At 44.6% G+C, this 14,463-nt stretch overlaps 2 protein-coding genes across 2 annotated transcripts; one reads left to right on the plus strand and one right to left on the minus strand.

Moving 5' to 3' along the window:
• Nucleotides 1-444: 444 nt before the first annotated feature.
• On the plus strand, nucleotides 445-8,146 carry LYSMD1 (LysM domain containing 1). The gene is made up of 3 exons (XM_016215581.2): nucleotides 445-697; nucleotides 6,023-6,387; nucleotides 6,798-8,146. The coding sequence occupies exons 1-3, from the start codon at nucleotides 518-520 to the stop codon at nucleotides 6,934-6,936; spliced, it is 684 nt and encodes a 227-aa protein (XP_016071067.2). The 5' UTR covers nucleotides 445-517; the 3' UTR covers nucleotides 6,937-8,146.
• Nucleotides 8,147-8,383: 237 nt separating this feature from the next.
• On the minus strand, nucleotides 8,384-10,710 carry TIPE2 (TNF alpha induced protein 8 like 2). Its single transcript, XM_016215502.1, has 2 exons — nucleotides 10,648-10,710; nucleotides 8,384-9,058 (listed from the first exon to the last, which is right to left on the minus strand). The coding sequence occupies exon 2, from the start codon at nucleotides 9,051-9,053 to the stop codon at nucleotides 8,499-8,501; it is 555 nt and encodes a 184-aa protein (XP_016070988.1). The 5' UTR covers nucleotides 9,054-9,058; nucleotides 10,648-10,710; the 3' UTR covers nucleotides 8,384-8,498.
• Between the last annotated feature and the right edge of the window lie 3,753 nt (nucleotides 10,711-14,463).

Raw genomic sequence — 14,463 nt, forward strand, 5'->3', positions numbered from 1 at the left:
TCATATTCAAGGCATTTGGAGGGATAGATGTGGAGCCCGAATTTGAGGGGGTGACTCATTTGATGCGGAGTCGGCCCGTGAGGATCTCTGAGGGGAAAGTGTACTTCAAACTCTCGCAATCATCACGCGCTTCGTCGGCGGCGACATCCCACCTGGGTGGGCCTGATTTGTCCTCAACCCGCTGCCCGACCTCTGGGAAAACTGAACCTTTGATTTAGGAAAGTGTCTAGGGGTCAAAGGTCAAAGGTCAATGTCGCGAGTTGTAGAGGGTCGAAAGTCCGAGGGGTGTTAAGGAGAGACTCGGGTAGGGACTGAATACTCAAGAGTACAGATTTGTGGGAAAGGGGCTTGGAGGGAGGATAAGCGAGGGTGCAGGAGGGTGCGTAGTACCAGGGGAGACTTGGGGGAGAAAGGGAAAGGAATCTGATTATCCGTTCCCAGTCCCCGGGCCTGTCACTATCGGTCACTTAGCCGGGCATCCCGCAGTTGCAGCCTCAGCTGCCGGCCGGGTGAGGAGATGGCTTCTCCCTCTAGACAGGACCCCCTCGGGGGGTCAGGACTGCTCCAAGGGAGCCGGGCTCGTTCTTATGGAAGCCTGGTGCAGTCTACCTGCTCCCCAGTGAGGGAAAGACGCCTGGAGCACCAGTTGGCGCCCGGAGACACCCTGGCTGGACTAGCACTCAAATACGGGGTGACGGTGAGTCTTCCAGGATTGGGATGTGAACAACCAGTTAGAAGAGATTTATTCCTCAGGAGAGTGGCCCTTCTAGTCCATTTCCTCTGAAATTTTCCTAATAGTGTTGTCTGATCTACCTTTATGTGTTTGTTTGTGTTTTCCCACTTGCACTGTCTAGTTGGGACAAATCCTGTCCCACTATCTTGGTGGAGAGGAGCAGCTTCCTTTTATTTTGCCAGTCATTCTGCTAGGGGCTTTATGTACATTAGCCCATTTGATCCACACAACCCTATGAGCATACAATTGTTGTCCCCTTTTTACAAATGAAGAAACTGAGACTTAGACTGGTTCACCAATTTGACCAAGGTCAAATAACTAAAGGGCATTAGTGTGGAAATTCAAAGAAGTCTGTCTGACTACAAAGTCTGTACTGATAGCCACATAGAAACTTTTTAATTGAGAGTGATTAAAAATTTACAGCAAATCATGGAGAGCTGGTTTTTAGTTCTAAGTTGCTGAAGTACCAGTCTCTCCTTATTCTTTTTTCCTCCTCAATGCTCTGCCTCCTTCTTTCCAAGGTACTCTCTACACCAAACATTTCAGGTCATGCATAGGGTATGTGTGATAGGTGTAAAAATATACTGCACTAAAGTTGATGAAGGTGTTTTTTTCAGTATCCTGTTTAATTTAGCCAACATTTTAAAAAATTTATCTTTATTGTTGAAAGTATTACAGATGTGTCCCCCCCCCCATTGATCTCCTCCACCCCACATTAGCCCACATTTTAATGTTTGGTAGGTTTAAAGTAATCTGGTAACCATCTTGGGTGATACAAAGATAAATAAAATGTATAGTTTTTGCCCTCATATAATTTACAGTCTAGTGAGAAATGAATGGGGCCACAAATAATGATTGTAGGTGACAGAATGTGGTGAATTTGTAGCGGTATTAACAAAGGGTGGGAAATTTAAAAAGATTAATTTTATTTGGAAGGGAGTAGGGGTAGACATCAGTGCACATTTCAAGGGAGCCATTATGAAAGGCCTTGAAAGACTTAGAACTTCCTTCCTCTGCTTCTCTCTACAAACCCATCTAATCCAGTTGTTTACACATTTTACATCTTTGACTTTCCAATAGCCTATACTCTCCTTAAGGGACAGAACCATTTTCTTTCAAAAAAATTTTTTTCACTTTTATTTTTAAATATGTTTTTATTGATTTCAGAGAAAGGAAGGGAGAGGGAGAAATAGAAACATCAATGACGAGAGTCATTGATCAGCTGCCTCCTGCGTGCCCCCTACTGCGGATAGAGCTGCAACCCAGGCATGTGCCCTGACCAGAAACCTAACCATGACCTCCTGGTTCATAGGTTGATGCTCAACCACTGAGACACACCGGCTGGGCTTTACTGATTTTTTTAGAGGGAGAGAGAGGAAGGGAGAGAGAGAAATATCAATTTTGTCGTTCCACTTATTTATGCATTCATTGGTTGACTCTTGTATGCACCCTGACCAGGGATAGAACCCCAAAAAACCTTGGTGTATAGGGACCATGCTCTAACTGGCTGAGCTACCCGGCCAGGGCCTTCTTTCAATTTTATATCTCTAGAGTGTGGCATAGTCCCCAACACATAAAGCGTAATAGATTGTTTTTTAATATGTGAAAGTCTGGCTAAGATTTCTACATATGGAGACTGGAGGTTCAGGAAACTGAACATTTCAGGTAGACGGCATGATCTAAACAAAGTCAGTCAATATGAAAGTACTGAGCAGCCCCTCCCTAGCAGCAGAGACTCAGAAGCTGTATGGAGAGGGGAACTGTGCTACTAGTGAATCAACACTTACTGACTGAGGTTTTCTTACAGCCCTGTACCTTTCTGAGCACAAAATCCCTTTAGTCTAGGGAAGAAGTCTAGGTTCTGGTCTCATTGTGCTGCCTACTAGCTGAGTGACTGCATAAGTCATTTCCCCTGTCTGGGGCCTCAGTTTCCTCACCATTTGTAAAATGAAGAAGATGTATTAAATAATGATAATTTACTAAATTGTTACCTGTGTATCATATAAAGAACACAGTGTGTTCCAGGCTCTAAATGTTATCTTGTATGATCTTCATAAGACTTCATGAGGTAGATAGGTGTAACTATTCCCATTTAAAGGCAAGGAAACTGAGGCTTAGGGAGATAACTTGCCATAGACTGCACAAGTCTAATTAGTAGAACTAGGATTCAAACCAGGTCGTTTCATTCTAAAATTCTCACTTTGTACTGCTCTGTTAAACTAACTAGATTCTAATGGCCTTTCTAGCTCGTAAAGGCTCCCTTGATGGCCTAGGACTCCTCTGGGCTTTGGCCTTGGTTACATCCTTTTTAAGAGTGGAATGATGCCCCCTTATATGGTACTTTTAGGAAATAACAGAAGCCACAGAAAGCTTACAGATTAATATCACATCTAGGAGCTAGAAGGGACCTAGGATCTTATCTAGGCAAAATAAAATTAATAGCATCAAAGCACTTGGCAAAGTACAAAACTGCAAGCCAATTTTAACTCTTTTTATTGTTCAGATTAATCTGATTTTATTTTTAATATTTTTTTTATTATTGATTTCAGAGAGAGGAAGGGAGAGAAATAAATATCAATGATGAGAGAGAGTCAATGATCAGTTGCCTTCTACAGGCCTCCTAATGGGGATCAAGCCTACAACCTGAGCATGTGCCCTGACTGGGAATCAAACCATGACCTCCTGGTTCATAGGTCAACACTCAGGCACTGAACCACACTGGCTGGGCAATCTGATTTTATTTTTAAATCATATCATAGCATAAGATTTTGTTAATCAAGCTTATTATAATAGTCTTGCCCCAGGGTGTAAACAGCTTAGATGTTTGACAGACATAAGAAATATGATTTCCCAAACTGATGCCAATATGGGATGAGTTTTTAATATAACTGGCTGCCTGGCCTCTGATAATAATATATTGACATACTGTATCTGTGGTTTCTATATTTTATTACCTAGTTTGTTTATTCATAAAGTGTTAATGAGCTTCTGCTATGTGCCAAGTTTGTGCGATGTTGAGGAGCACCTTAGAGATACAGACAGCAAGTCACCATCCCTGCCTTAAAGGACTCACAGAGTCTGAGCAAATATGCGAAGAGGTGAATAATAATATAATAGGATAGGTATTATTACAATGATACTTACAATATGGGAGCCTGAAGAAGGTAACACAGAGGGAGAGAGAGTTGATAAGTAGAAGTTTTTCAGGCAGAGAAGGGGATAGTGGAGAAGTATTTCAGGCAGATAAAGACACGAAAGTGTGAAAGATTATGAAATACTCAAAGAAAAATGAGAAGTTCAGAATGGCAAAATGTATAGGTGGGAGAAGAAGTGAGATGAGGCTAGACATTATGGGGGCTAGACTGAGGATGCCCTTGAATGCTAATTTGGATTTTAACTGAGCCATTGAGTAGCCATAGGAGGTTTATAAGTTGGGTAATAAGTTGATCAGATTAATTTTTTAAGAAAGATAGATGTGCCCTGGCCAGTGTGGCTCAGTTGGTTGGAGCACTGTTGGATTCCCGGTCAGGGCACATGCCTAGGTTGCGGGCCTCATCCCCCTGACGGAGTGCAGGTGGGAGGCAACCAATAAATGTATCTCTCTCACATTGATATTTCTCTCTCTCTCTCTCCCTTCCTCCCTCTCTAAAAAAAGAAGAAGAAAAAGAAGAAAGATGTCAGCAGGGTGAAGGATGAGTAGAAATGGAGAAAGGCCAAACTCTCAATACCCAGATGAGAAATATTAGTTGTTCTAAAGTGATGGCAGTAGACTGAAGACAAAACCAGACATGAGAGAGTTTTGCAGCACTTTTGTTGACCACTTGGATATGGGTGGTGAAAGAAAAGTATGAGTTGAGGGTGACAATATTTCTACCTTGGGAGGAAGGTAGATGGTAATGCCAGTCACCATGTTCAGTGAATAAGTAGGTACTAAATAAGTATTTGGTCAATGAAATTATTAATATTGTAGTGTGGAAAGCATTCCCAGAAGGAGTAAAAAGGCCCTAGCTCCGTCATTAACTTTCTAGATAATCTTAGACAAGTAACTTAGTATCTCTGAGCCTCAGTTCCTTCATCTTTAACAGAAGTTCTCAAAGTGAGGCCTAGGGACCCCTAGGGATCCCTGAAACTCTTCAGGGATCCACAAGGTCAAAACTATTTTCATAGAAATAATGAGATTTATATTTGCCTTTTTCATTCTCATTCTCATGAGTGTACTGTGTTTTCAAGAGGCTACATCACATGTGAATTGGGAATTTCAGTTTATTCTAATCAGCTAGGAACAGTACAGACAACCAGCTGAAACTGTTGAGATACAGTTTTAATTAAATTTAAAAAAAAGTTAAAAAAAAAAAAGGCTACATCACATGTGATAGTGCAAGAGATTGAATGTAGAGACAGATATGAGAATCCTGTTGTCTTCTATTAAGTCAGACATGAAGGTGATTTGCAAAAATGTAAAGCAGTGCCTCTCTTCTTACTACATTTTTTGTTATTTCAGAAAATATAGTTATTTTTTATTAAAATATTTATGTTAACATGTAATGGGTTTATTATTTTCAAATAAGTTTTTAAACTTTTTCAGTTTTAATTTATAATACCTTAAATATTGATAGCTATAATCCATATAAAGAAAAGCTTTTTTCCTCAATAATTTTTTTTAATCCTCACCCAAGGATATATTTATTGATTTGAGAGAGAAAGAGGAAGGGAGAGAGAGAAATATTGATGTGAGAAACATTGATTGGTTGCCTCCCAGAGGTTGCACCCAAAACCTAGGTATGTGCCCTGACCTGGAATTAAACCCACAAACTTTTGGTGTACGGGACGGCATTCCAACCAACTGAGCCACTCGGCCAGGACTTTCCTCAATACTTTTTTAAAATGTAAAAGTGTCCTAAGACCAAAAGGCATGAAAACCACTGATCAATAAAGTCGGAATAAGATCAGCCTTTTATGCTTTAGCTTGGTTGTTGTAGGGTCAGATAAGACTCTGTACAATTACTTTTTTTTTTAAATCCCCACCCAAGGATATGTTTCTCATTGATTTCAGAGAGAGAAGAAGGGACAGAGAGAGAAGCATTGACAGGCTGGCTTGCCTCCTGTACCTCCCTGACCGCGGATGTGCCCTGATCAGGATTTGAACCCCAACTCTTTGCTGTATGGGACGACGCTCCAACCAACTGAGCCACACCAGCCAGGGCTGTACTTTTAAAGGCATTAGATGCTATAGAAATATAACATTTATCATTATTACTGTCATTAATTGTGGTGACTATTTTTTTTAAGATGGAACAGATTAAACGTGCAAACCGCCTTTATACTAATGACTCCATCTTCCTGAAGAAAACCCTCTACATCCCCATCCTGACAGAGCCCAGAGACCTGTTCACTGGTTTGGATTCTGAGGAAGAGAAAGATGGAGAGGAAGAGATACAGCCAAATAAGGATGAAGTTTGGCCACACTCAGCTGAGAGGAAGAAACAGGAGACAGGCTCAGGACGTGCCAATGGTGAAGTCCTTCCCACACCTGCCCAGGAATCCCCCACTCCCATCCATGACCTCTCTGCCTCTGATTTCCTTAAGAAGCTTGATTCACAGATCAGCCTGTCAAAGAAGGCTGCTACCCAGAAGCTGAAAAAAGAGGAAAGTGGGTGAGTGTTACTGATTATTTTGAAGTCCCTTCTTAGATGTCTCTGTTCTTCCAGCCTTGCCTGACCAGATACATGAGTAAGAAAGCACAGTGTCAGCAGAAGCGAGGTGAATCCTTTCCTCCGGTGGCCCCAAGACCATGAGCAGAGCCAGTGGCTGCTAGAATGGCTAGAGGCAGTGGGAAACGGTTTTGTGTTCTCACTGGAGTAAGATACTCGACTGTTCTTACTGTTCTGATCGTCCATGGAGGAGCAGTAGGATTTGGATTTATCCAGAGGGGACTGAGAGTCCATCTTTGACCAACCAGCTTGGATATGCTAGGGAAGGAGGACAGCTTCCCACACCTCCCATCACTTGCCTGTTCTCAGGTTCTTCCCTTGACATTCAGTCTCTCCCCCTTCCTCATTTGCAGGGTACCTGGGGAGGATTCAGGTCTCCACCGGAGCTCCCCTCGGATGCAGCAACGAGCAGTCCTAGGCCCTGTGCCACTGACCCGGACCTCTCGAACCCGGACACTTCGGGACCAAGAGGATGAAATCTTCAAACTCTGATGCCTCCAGAGCTGACTGAGAGAAGCAAGATGGTGAAGGAGCAACTTGAGGGGAAGGGGAGCCTGAGGTGAGGCTCAAGAACACAGCTTCCCAGCCCATCCTCACTCCTGCCCAGCTCATGGTCCCATCAAGAGTACCTCAGCCTGAGGCAGTTTTATTGGCAAGAGTGGGGGTGGGGAATTGACCCCTTCTCAGTTCTTGGGCTGAATCTAGAGTTGTCCTTTAGATTCAAAGGTTCTTTTTACATCCCTGCTGCCTTTCCTATCCCTCTCACCATTGGTTGGCCTTAGAACAGGGAGGCAGGGACTACCCCCAACCCCCAACTTCTTGCCCATCTCCAACTATGTTACCTAATTTATTTGGTGCTATATTGAAGTAATATTTATTTGCTGTACTTTATTCTTTCCCACTCTTAGCTAAAAATGAGATTTTTTTATAGCCATGTGTGAGAGAAACCCAGGAACAGTGAGCTAGTGACTGTCGGCTGTCCACCTTCTTAGCCAAGCATGTTATTGAGGGTGGGATAATCAGTGATCTAATCCACTGAAGAAGTGGTAGACTGTGCCAGGCCTTTTCCTCAGTCTCAAAGTAAAGAATTTGGGCTTAGTCGTGGCTAACCAGTTCACTATAACTTCTTCATAACTCTATGAGAAAAAAACAGTGATGTAGGTATCCGACTCCTCAATTCTAACCTGCTCCTCTGTTCAGCCTGTGTGAGGCTAAGGGACATAACAAGAACTGTCTTGGAGTTCGAAGAGGACAGTTGTGGGAGTCCTTTTGTTGTGGGCATTTTTTTGTTATACCCCCTCCCCACCAGAGCCTTTCGATCTATGCCTTGCTCCTCACTGCGTATTTTTTGCAATGTAGCACTGATCCGGAGTAGTGTTTGTTTCTTACACAGAAGTAGGCAAGGGAACCCCAATGATACTGGAAATATGCCTGAAATCTCCTGTATGGAAATGGTGAGTGCTGAGATAAGTGGTGTTTATATACCACCATGATGGTCATAAAATATAAGGAGCTGGAGAGATTAAACACTGAGCCCTGTGCATGTTTTAGTAGTTTTATTTCCCCTTTGAGACTCTCCTGTGCCCTAGCGCCTTCTTCCTGAACTCCAGAACAGAGCCTCTGGTATCAGTTCTGGCTCTGCCTAGAGCTGGAGGTCTAGGTTGTCTCAAAGGGCCCCTCACCCCTTTTGTCTTTGGTGTCCCTAGAGGGGTAAAATGTGCTATGCCCTCTGCCCAGGGTTCATAAGGGAGGGGGCTTCCCTGTTTCAAACATCCCTTATGGAGGAAATAAGAGATCCAAGTTTCACTTCATCTTTTCAGGCAGCTGTGTTTCCTGCCCTGGGGCTGGAGTGGGAGAGGGGCCTCAACCCTCAGCATTGCTTCTCCACCAGCAACTTGGGGGTGGGGGGGTGTCAGAGTCAAAAACACTCTTGGGGAAGCAAGCCTGAGGACTGAATAGCGTTAGTGCCGACGAGCAGAGTTTAGAAAGCCCATTGTCTGTTGCGTTCCCAGGCAGCCATGTCCTCGAGGTGGAACGTGCTGGGGTGAGGGCTCTCAGAGCTTTCCCTCATCCAGCAGCTTCCGGAGCCCGTCACAGATCTTGCCAAGGTGCTGAGTGAAGTCGGGCCCATAGAGGGCCGTGAGCAGGCCCGGGTCAGAGAAGTGATCGAACACGCGGCGGACGCGGTTGTGTGACTTGGGCGTGAGGTGGTGCTGCACCAGCTCCAGCAGCATATCCCGGCACTCGGTCAGCAGGCTGGTCAGCACGGCAGCCTCGAAGGTGAAGTCCACCTCGCTGAAGCTGAGCGCAGTCATGGCGCCGTGCCGCAGTTTTTGGCGAAAGCGGGCAGCCAGGGCCAGCTCACTGGGGCTGAAGCACCCACTGCGGTGCAGCACAGCCACCTTGACGGCCACCTTGATGAGGTCCTTGATAACCCGCTGGGCCTGCGGCCGGCTTTGCGTATACTCTTTGGACACACGGTAGAGCTCATCCAGCACCTCGCTGCTTGTCTCGTCGATGAAGAGATGAGCCACAGATCGACCGGCCATCTTACTCAGTAGCTTCTTCTCTGCCTGCAGTGCCAGACTCTTTGAGCTGAAGGACTCCATGGCTCCTGGAGAGGGGGTGGGGTGGGAGTGTGAGTATGTGGTCAGCCAGAAGAAAGGCCACAGGCTTCCTTAGAAAGAGAGAAATGGCTTTTCCCCTTTCTGGCTCTTTGGTTTCTATCTCGTCATCTTTGCTTGTCATCTTTTCCCCTTGGGCCCCTCAGTCCCCTATGCCTTGTTATTTTTTTCCTCTGCTACAGTAAGAAATCTTGATCTCTAAAGAAGCCTAGAGGAAGGAGGAATGGGGACACACAGGAGGCTAGCCCACCACAAATTAAGTTCTAAGGGGAAGTAGGCTATTTCTCCTCCAGTGGAGAAGATAAGTCTTACCTGGCAAAGAATTCTCCCAGCTACTGTTTTTGGACACTGACCATGTACCATACATCTATGAGGCATAGGTATTACTATCCTTGTTTTATAGCTGAGCAAACTGAGGTTTAAATAATTTACCCAAGGACAAACACTATTGTTTTTCTGACTCCATGTCAACTAGTGTGATGTACTGCCTTTAAATAAGCGAGAAATAAATAAGCGAGGGGCCTCTGGAGTCTTGATAAAAATAACACTTATTGAGAACCTACGGTGTGCCAAGTGCTTTATGTGAATTATCTCAGTCTTCCTAACCCTTTGTAGGATAGGTATCCCCATTTTACAATGAGAAAACTGAAACCAAGCGAAATCCAGCAACTTGGCCAAATCACTAGCAAATGATAAAAATGGGCTTCAAACCAAATAATCCAAAGTAACTTCCTTCCCTGGAATGCCATCAGTGCTGTTGAAGCACACTGAGAAAGCATGAGAAACAAGCACCTCAGCTGGTGGCAGGCGGTACTGGAGGCTGAACTGGGGACCCTCCTGGTAGCCCATCAGCTGCACATGTCCAGGGTTCTCTCCCCGTGGTCTTTGCCTCTGGTTCTAGTTGTTTTGCTTCTTACTTCCCCCTCCCCTGCTCTGCAGGATGTGGCTGTGACCGCAGTGAGGAGCAGCCTCACCCTCTCCCCCAAACCAAAATGGGAGTCTGAAGAGTCAGGCGAGATGGGTACCTAGGGGGTTTTCTTCCCCAGCTGTCAGTCCAATGGGAACCTGGAACCTCGCTTTGTTCCTGGCTCTGCCTGGGGCTTTCTGAACCATGTTCCACAGCCCAGAGAAGAGGTTGCTCCATCTGGGCCTTCCTTCCTCCTTGGCCTTCCTGTTACCCAGCTCTCAGTTGTTTGGTCCGATGTCCTCTCCCTCTCTCTATTTCAGTCTCCCATTTTCTCCTGTCTGGGACCTGCCCTATGATCCTCTGGCCATGCTCTCTCTCTCTGTCCCTTACATTTACCTCCATGTCTCCTAAGATTTCCTTTCATCTCTCAGTACTCTGTCACACACACATCTCTACCCCCTGGCCTCAGCCCTGCCCCCACCCATGCCAAACCATGTCTGTCTTTCTGAGGCTGCCTTGCCCCAGGGTAAACGGAGCTGGACCTCCCCACTAGGAACCCAAGACTGCTATCAAGTCAATCTCACAATATGAAAAGATCAGGCTGACAGAGCCAGGACTCTTCTGCCACCATCGCCCCTAAAGCCTACCCTTCTGTCATTGCCCGTCCCTCACCTGCTGTGCACTGGGTGCCAGTCTTGCCTTGGATGTTCCGGAAGAGCTGACCGAATGGAGAAACTCCTAAGTAAGAGGCCCTTTGGCCTGGCCCCACCCCTCAAGCCCCGCCTACCTACTCTCTGCTCAACCTCCGGTTCTTCCTACAGTTACCAAGAAGGTTTATGGCCCAAGAACCTCCTAGAAATACAACAGAGGTCAAAAGGAATCGCATTCTGTAGGAAATAGCCTTGATTCTTTGAGGTGAGAAGGAGTGATTATACCCTGTTCTCAAATTGTTTGTCTCTGCTTGTTTCTTTGCTTGCTGCCCAATTCCTTGAAATCTTGTACAAATTACTGGGGTAGGTGGGTCAATGGGGAAAGTTCTGAAGATTGAACTGAACTTAAGCCAGAGATACCAGAGGCAAGCCAAAGACCAACAGACCTGAATGTGTTCCTGGAGTCTCCAGGGAAGGGTGATACAGTGGGGCAATGTTACCACGAGCATATGCTTCCAGTGCCTGGCTGGGTTAGGGTGGCACTCTGTCCCCACCCTTAATAGTTGAGAGAGGAAGGTGCTGGGGCCAGAGCTGCCAAATCAGATGTGACCAGCAGGTGTCAGCACAGCATTGAACTACTGGAGGAAACAAGCCTACCATCAGTACTTTGTAGCTGCTAAAGAAATAAACAATGAAGGTAAGTCAGAGTTCCTAAATGAGGCAAAACTATTTACCATCTTACAGCACTAGCCAGGTAGTTGGTTAGAGTGTCACCCTAATACACCAAGGTTGTGGGTTTGATCCCTGGTCAGGGCACATACAAGAAGCAATGAATGAATGCATAAATAAGTGGAACAACAAATCTCTCTCTCTCTCTCTCAAATCAATAAAGAATTATGAGAATATAGAGAAGTTTAGGTTATTTTTAATAGGGCTGAAGAAGCAGACTTAGAAGGATGGATTTAACTATTTAATAGCCAGGGGTGGGGAACCTTTTTTTCTGCCAAGGGCCATTTGGATATTTATAACATTATTCGAAGGCCATACAAAATTATCAACTTAAAAATTAGCCTGTTAACCCTGCTGATGTGGTTCAGTAGTTGAGCATCGACCTGTGATTCAGGAGATGGAGGTTCGATTACTGGTCAGGGCACATGCCCCAGTTGTGGGCTAAATCCCCAGCAGGGGCAATGCAAGAGGCAGCCGATCAATGAAGACTCTTTCACCACTGATGTTTCTCTCTCCCTTTCCCTTCCTCTCTCTGAAATCAATAATATATATATGTGTGTGTGTGTGTGTGTGTGTGTGTATATATATATATATATATATATATATATATATATATATATTTAAAAATTAGCCTGTTGTATTTAGTCAAACATTTAATTAACTCACCCCTAATGCGATGCCTGGTACTGCTTCTATTTAGTGAGGCCTCAGCAGGGCCAGACCAAAAGATTTCGAGGGGCTGTGGACGTTCCCCACCCACTAGGCAGCTCTGAGAAAGGCATACTTCCCAGATAATGGGGTGAACATAAGCCATACAGCAGATAACACAGGGCATACTCAGAAAGTGGTGATTTATTCTGTATGTCTGGAGCATAGGCTCCTTGAGAGAGAAGTGAAGAAAGAAAAAGACCAGATTATGGAAGGCCTTTAAAGACTTGCTCAAGACTTCACGCTTTTCCCATAGGCAGTAGACAGAGACATTACGGGTTTTCGATCAGGAAAGTGAAATCATTGGCTCAGTGGGATTGGGTTAGAGGCCTTAATAAACTTTTAGCTGAGAAAAGGGTGTGCTTGAAAAGAAGTGATCAATGGTATAGCTTGCTTCAGCACAGGATGAGTACTAATGAGAGACCTTGGGATTTAATTATTTTACCAGAAGTTCTAGCAGAAAGGGGGGGGGGGTTGGAAAGTTAGCTGGTTGTGAAAAGTTGAAAAGTAAATGGAAGTTCAGAAGTCAAGACAGTCAGCAGACCACTGACTCCCAAACCACTGGCTTTCCTCCTTGGAGACAGTGGTTGTGTCTTGACTTCCTTTTTACCCCCCCCCCCCAGTCCAGGCTCCAGAGCTGAGGGTCCTGAGGGTCCTTGATGCAACGTGGATGGGAAGTGTTAACTCCTTTAAGGAGTGTGTTGGTAAAGGGAGGCAGAGAAATGGAAAGGTAGCTTTAGAGGATGGGCATTGGACTGGGAGAGGGACTATTTTTAGCTGAGAGTTTGAAGACATTTGTAGGCTGAAAGGAGGGAGCAAGTGGAGAGGGAGGCTTAGAAAGTGCTTATGGAGCAAGGTGTGGGGCAGATGGAAGAGAATGGACTAGGAGCTCGGGGGAGGGAAGTGAGAGGAGAGAACGAGAGCTGCATTTATTGATTGCACTTTGCTAGATGTTATGTAAATATCTCATTTAATCCTCTGATAGCCATATGAATTAAATGTTGAGATATCCTTCTTGCTAATAAAAAAGACTGAGGCTTAAAGAGGTTAAATAACCTATCTACAAATTAGAGAGCTAGTAAATGGCAGACTGAAGACCTTGTATGATTCTCAAGCCTATGCTTTTTCTGATAATTACTTTACAAGGTTATGAGGTAATAACTTCAACCTCATAATGAATGTGGCAGCATTCTACTCTGGTTGCTCTATCAATTCACCGACCACAACACACTCTGGGGGCAAGAGTAGGTGGCACTACTCAAATCACAGGAATAGCAAAAGTCCTTTTTAATTAAAAGAAATGTATAATCTAATTGGAAAATAAGGGGAGTGAAAATACAAGAAGATGCAAAACAAGTAATACCGTCTGAATGCAGAATTCTGCTAGCAGCCCCTTACCTTTACCCCTCCAGCTTCACCCCTTGTCTGTCTCTTGTACTCTATTCTATCTGTGTTATAATTATCAGTTTCTGCCCTGGTCGGGTAGCTCATTTGGTTAGAGCATCATCCCAATACACCAAAGTTGTGGGTTCAATCCCCAGTCAGGGCACATACAAGAATCAACCAATAATGCATAAATAAGTGGAAAAACAAATCGATGTTTCTCTTTCTCTCCCCCTTCCTCTCTAACTATGTCCTCAGGTGAGGATTTAATAAATAAATGAATAAATAAATAAAGGATTTGACGATGTGAGGCATAAAGCCCTCTAAGTAGGAGGAGACACAGGGTACAGATTTATTCAACCAATGTGTTAATACCTGAGCTGTGCCAGGCACTGTGCTAAATACAAAGGCTACAGTGGTGAGCAAGACAGACACAGCTGGGCCCCAAGAGCACAGAGCTTAATGGTAAAGTGGAAAGGTGAGCCTTGGACGGATAATATGGATGCATCTACTGGATGAGAGAGGTGTGAGGACGCAGCTTAGTGCATCTGTAGAGGGCAAAAAGTTGGTGGAATTCTCACTTGTTACTTCTGTTTTCTCCGAAGATGGTTGTGGATTCTGCTTAAGATGAGCAAGGAGGTGGTGAGGAAAGGAATTTGAAAAAAGAAGCAGTTGTTTGAAATAGCTACTTGTAGGGACTGGGAGACAGTGATTTTCCAAGCTTGGAGATCCTGAATTTATTAAAGGTACCAGTCTGTGAGACTGTGTGATTTTCTCCAGAAGACTCCAGAGAGTAGGAACAGCATCATTTGGACTTCTCCTCTGAAATAACTCTCAGATTCCTCCATTTCATCCCAATGCCAACCTCTTTGTCTGGCCGTCTCTCCCCCTCATCCGTGAACTTTCCTATCTTCTTGCTAGAAGGTCTCCTTGTCTTCTTGCTACAATAAGGCATTTTGACAAGTAACAAGCAGCCTTATTCAAGAACTTAAAATGACATCCTATTCCTGTCCAATTA

Source organism: Miniopterus natalensis, chromosome 19 (assembly GCF_054644295.1).
Source record: "Miniopterus natalensis isolate mMinNat1 chromosome 19, mMinNat1.hap1, whole genome shotgun sequence".
NCBI classification, from domain to species: Eukaryota; Metazoa; Chordata; class Mammalia; order Chiroptera; family Miniopteridae; genus Miniopterus; species Miniopterus natalensis.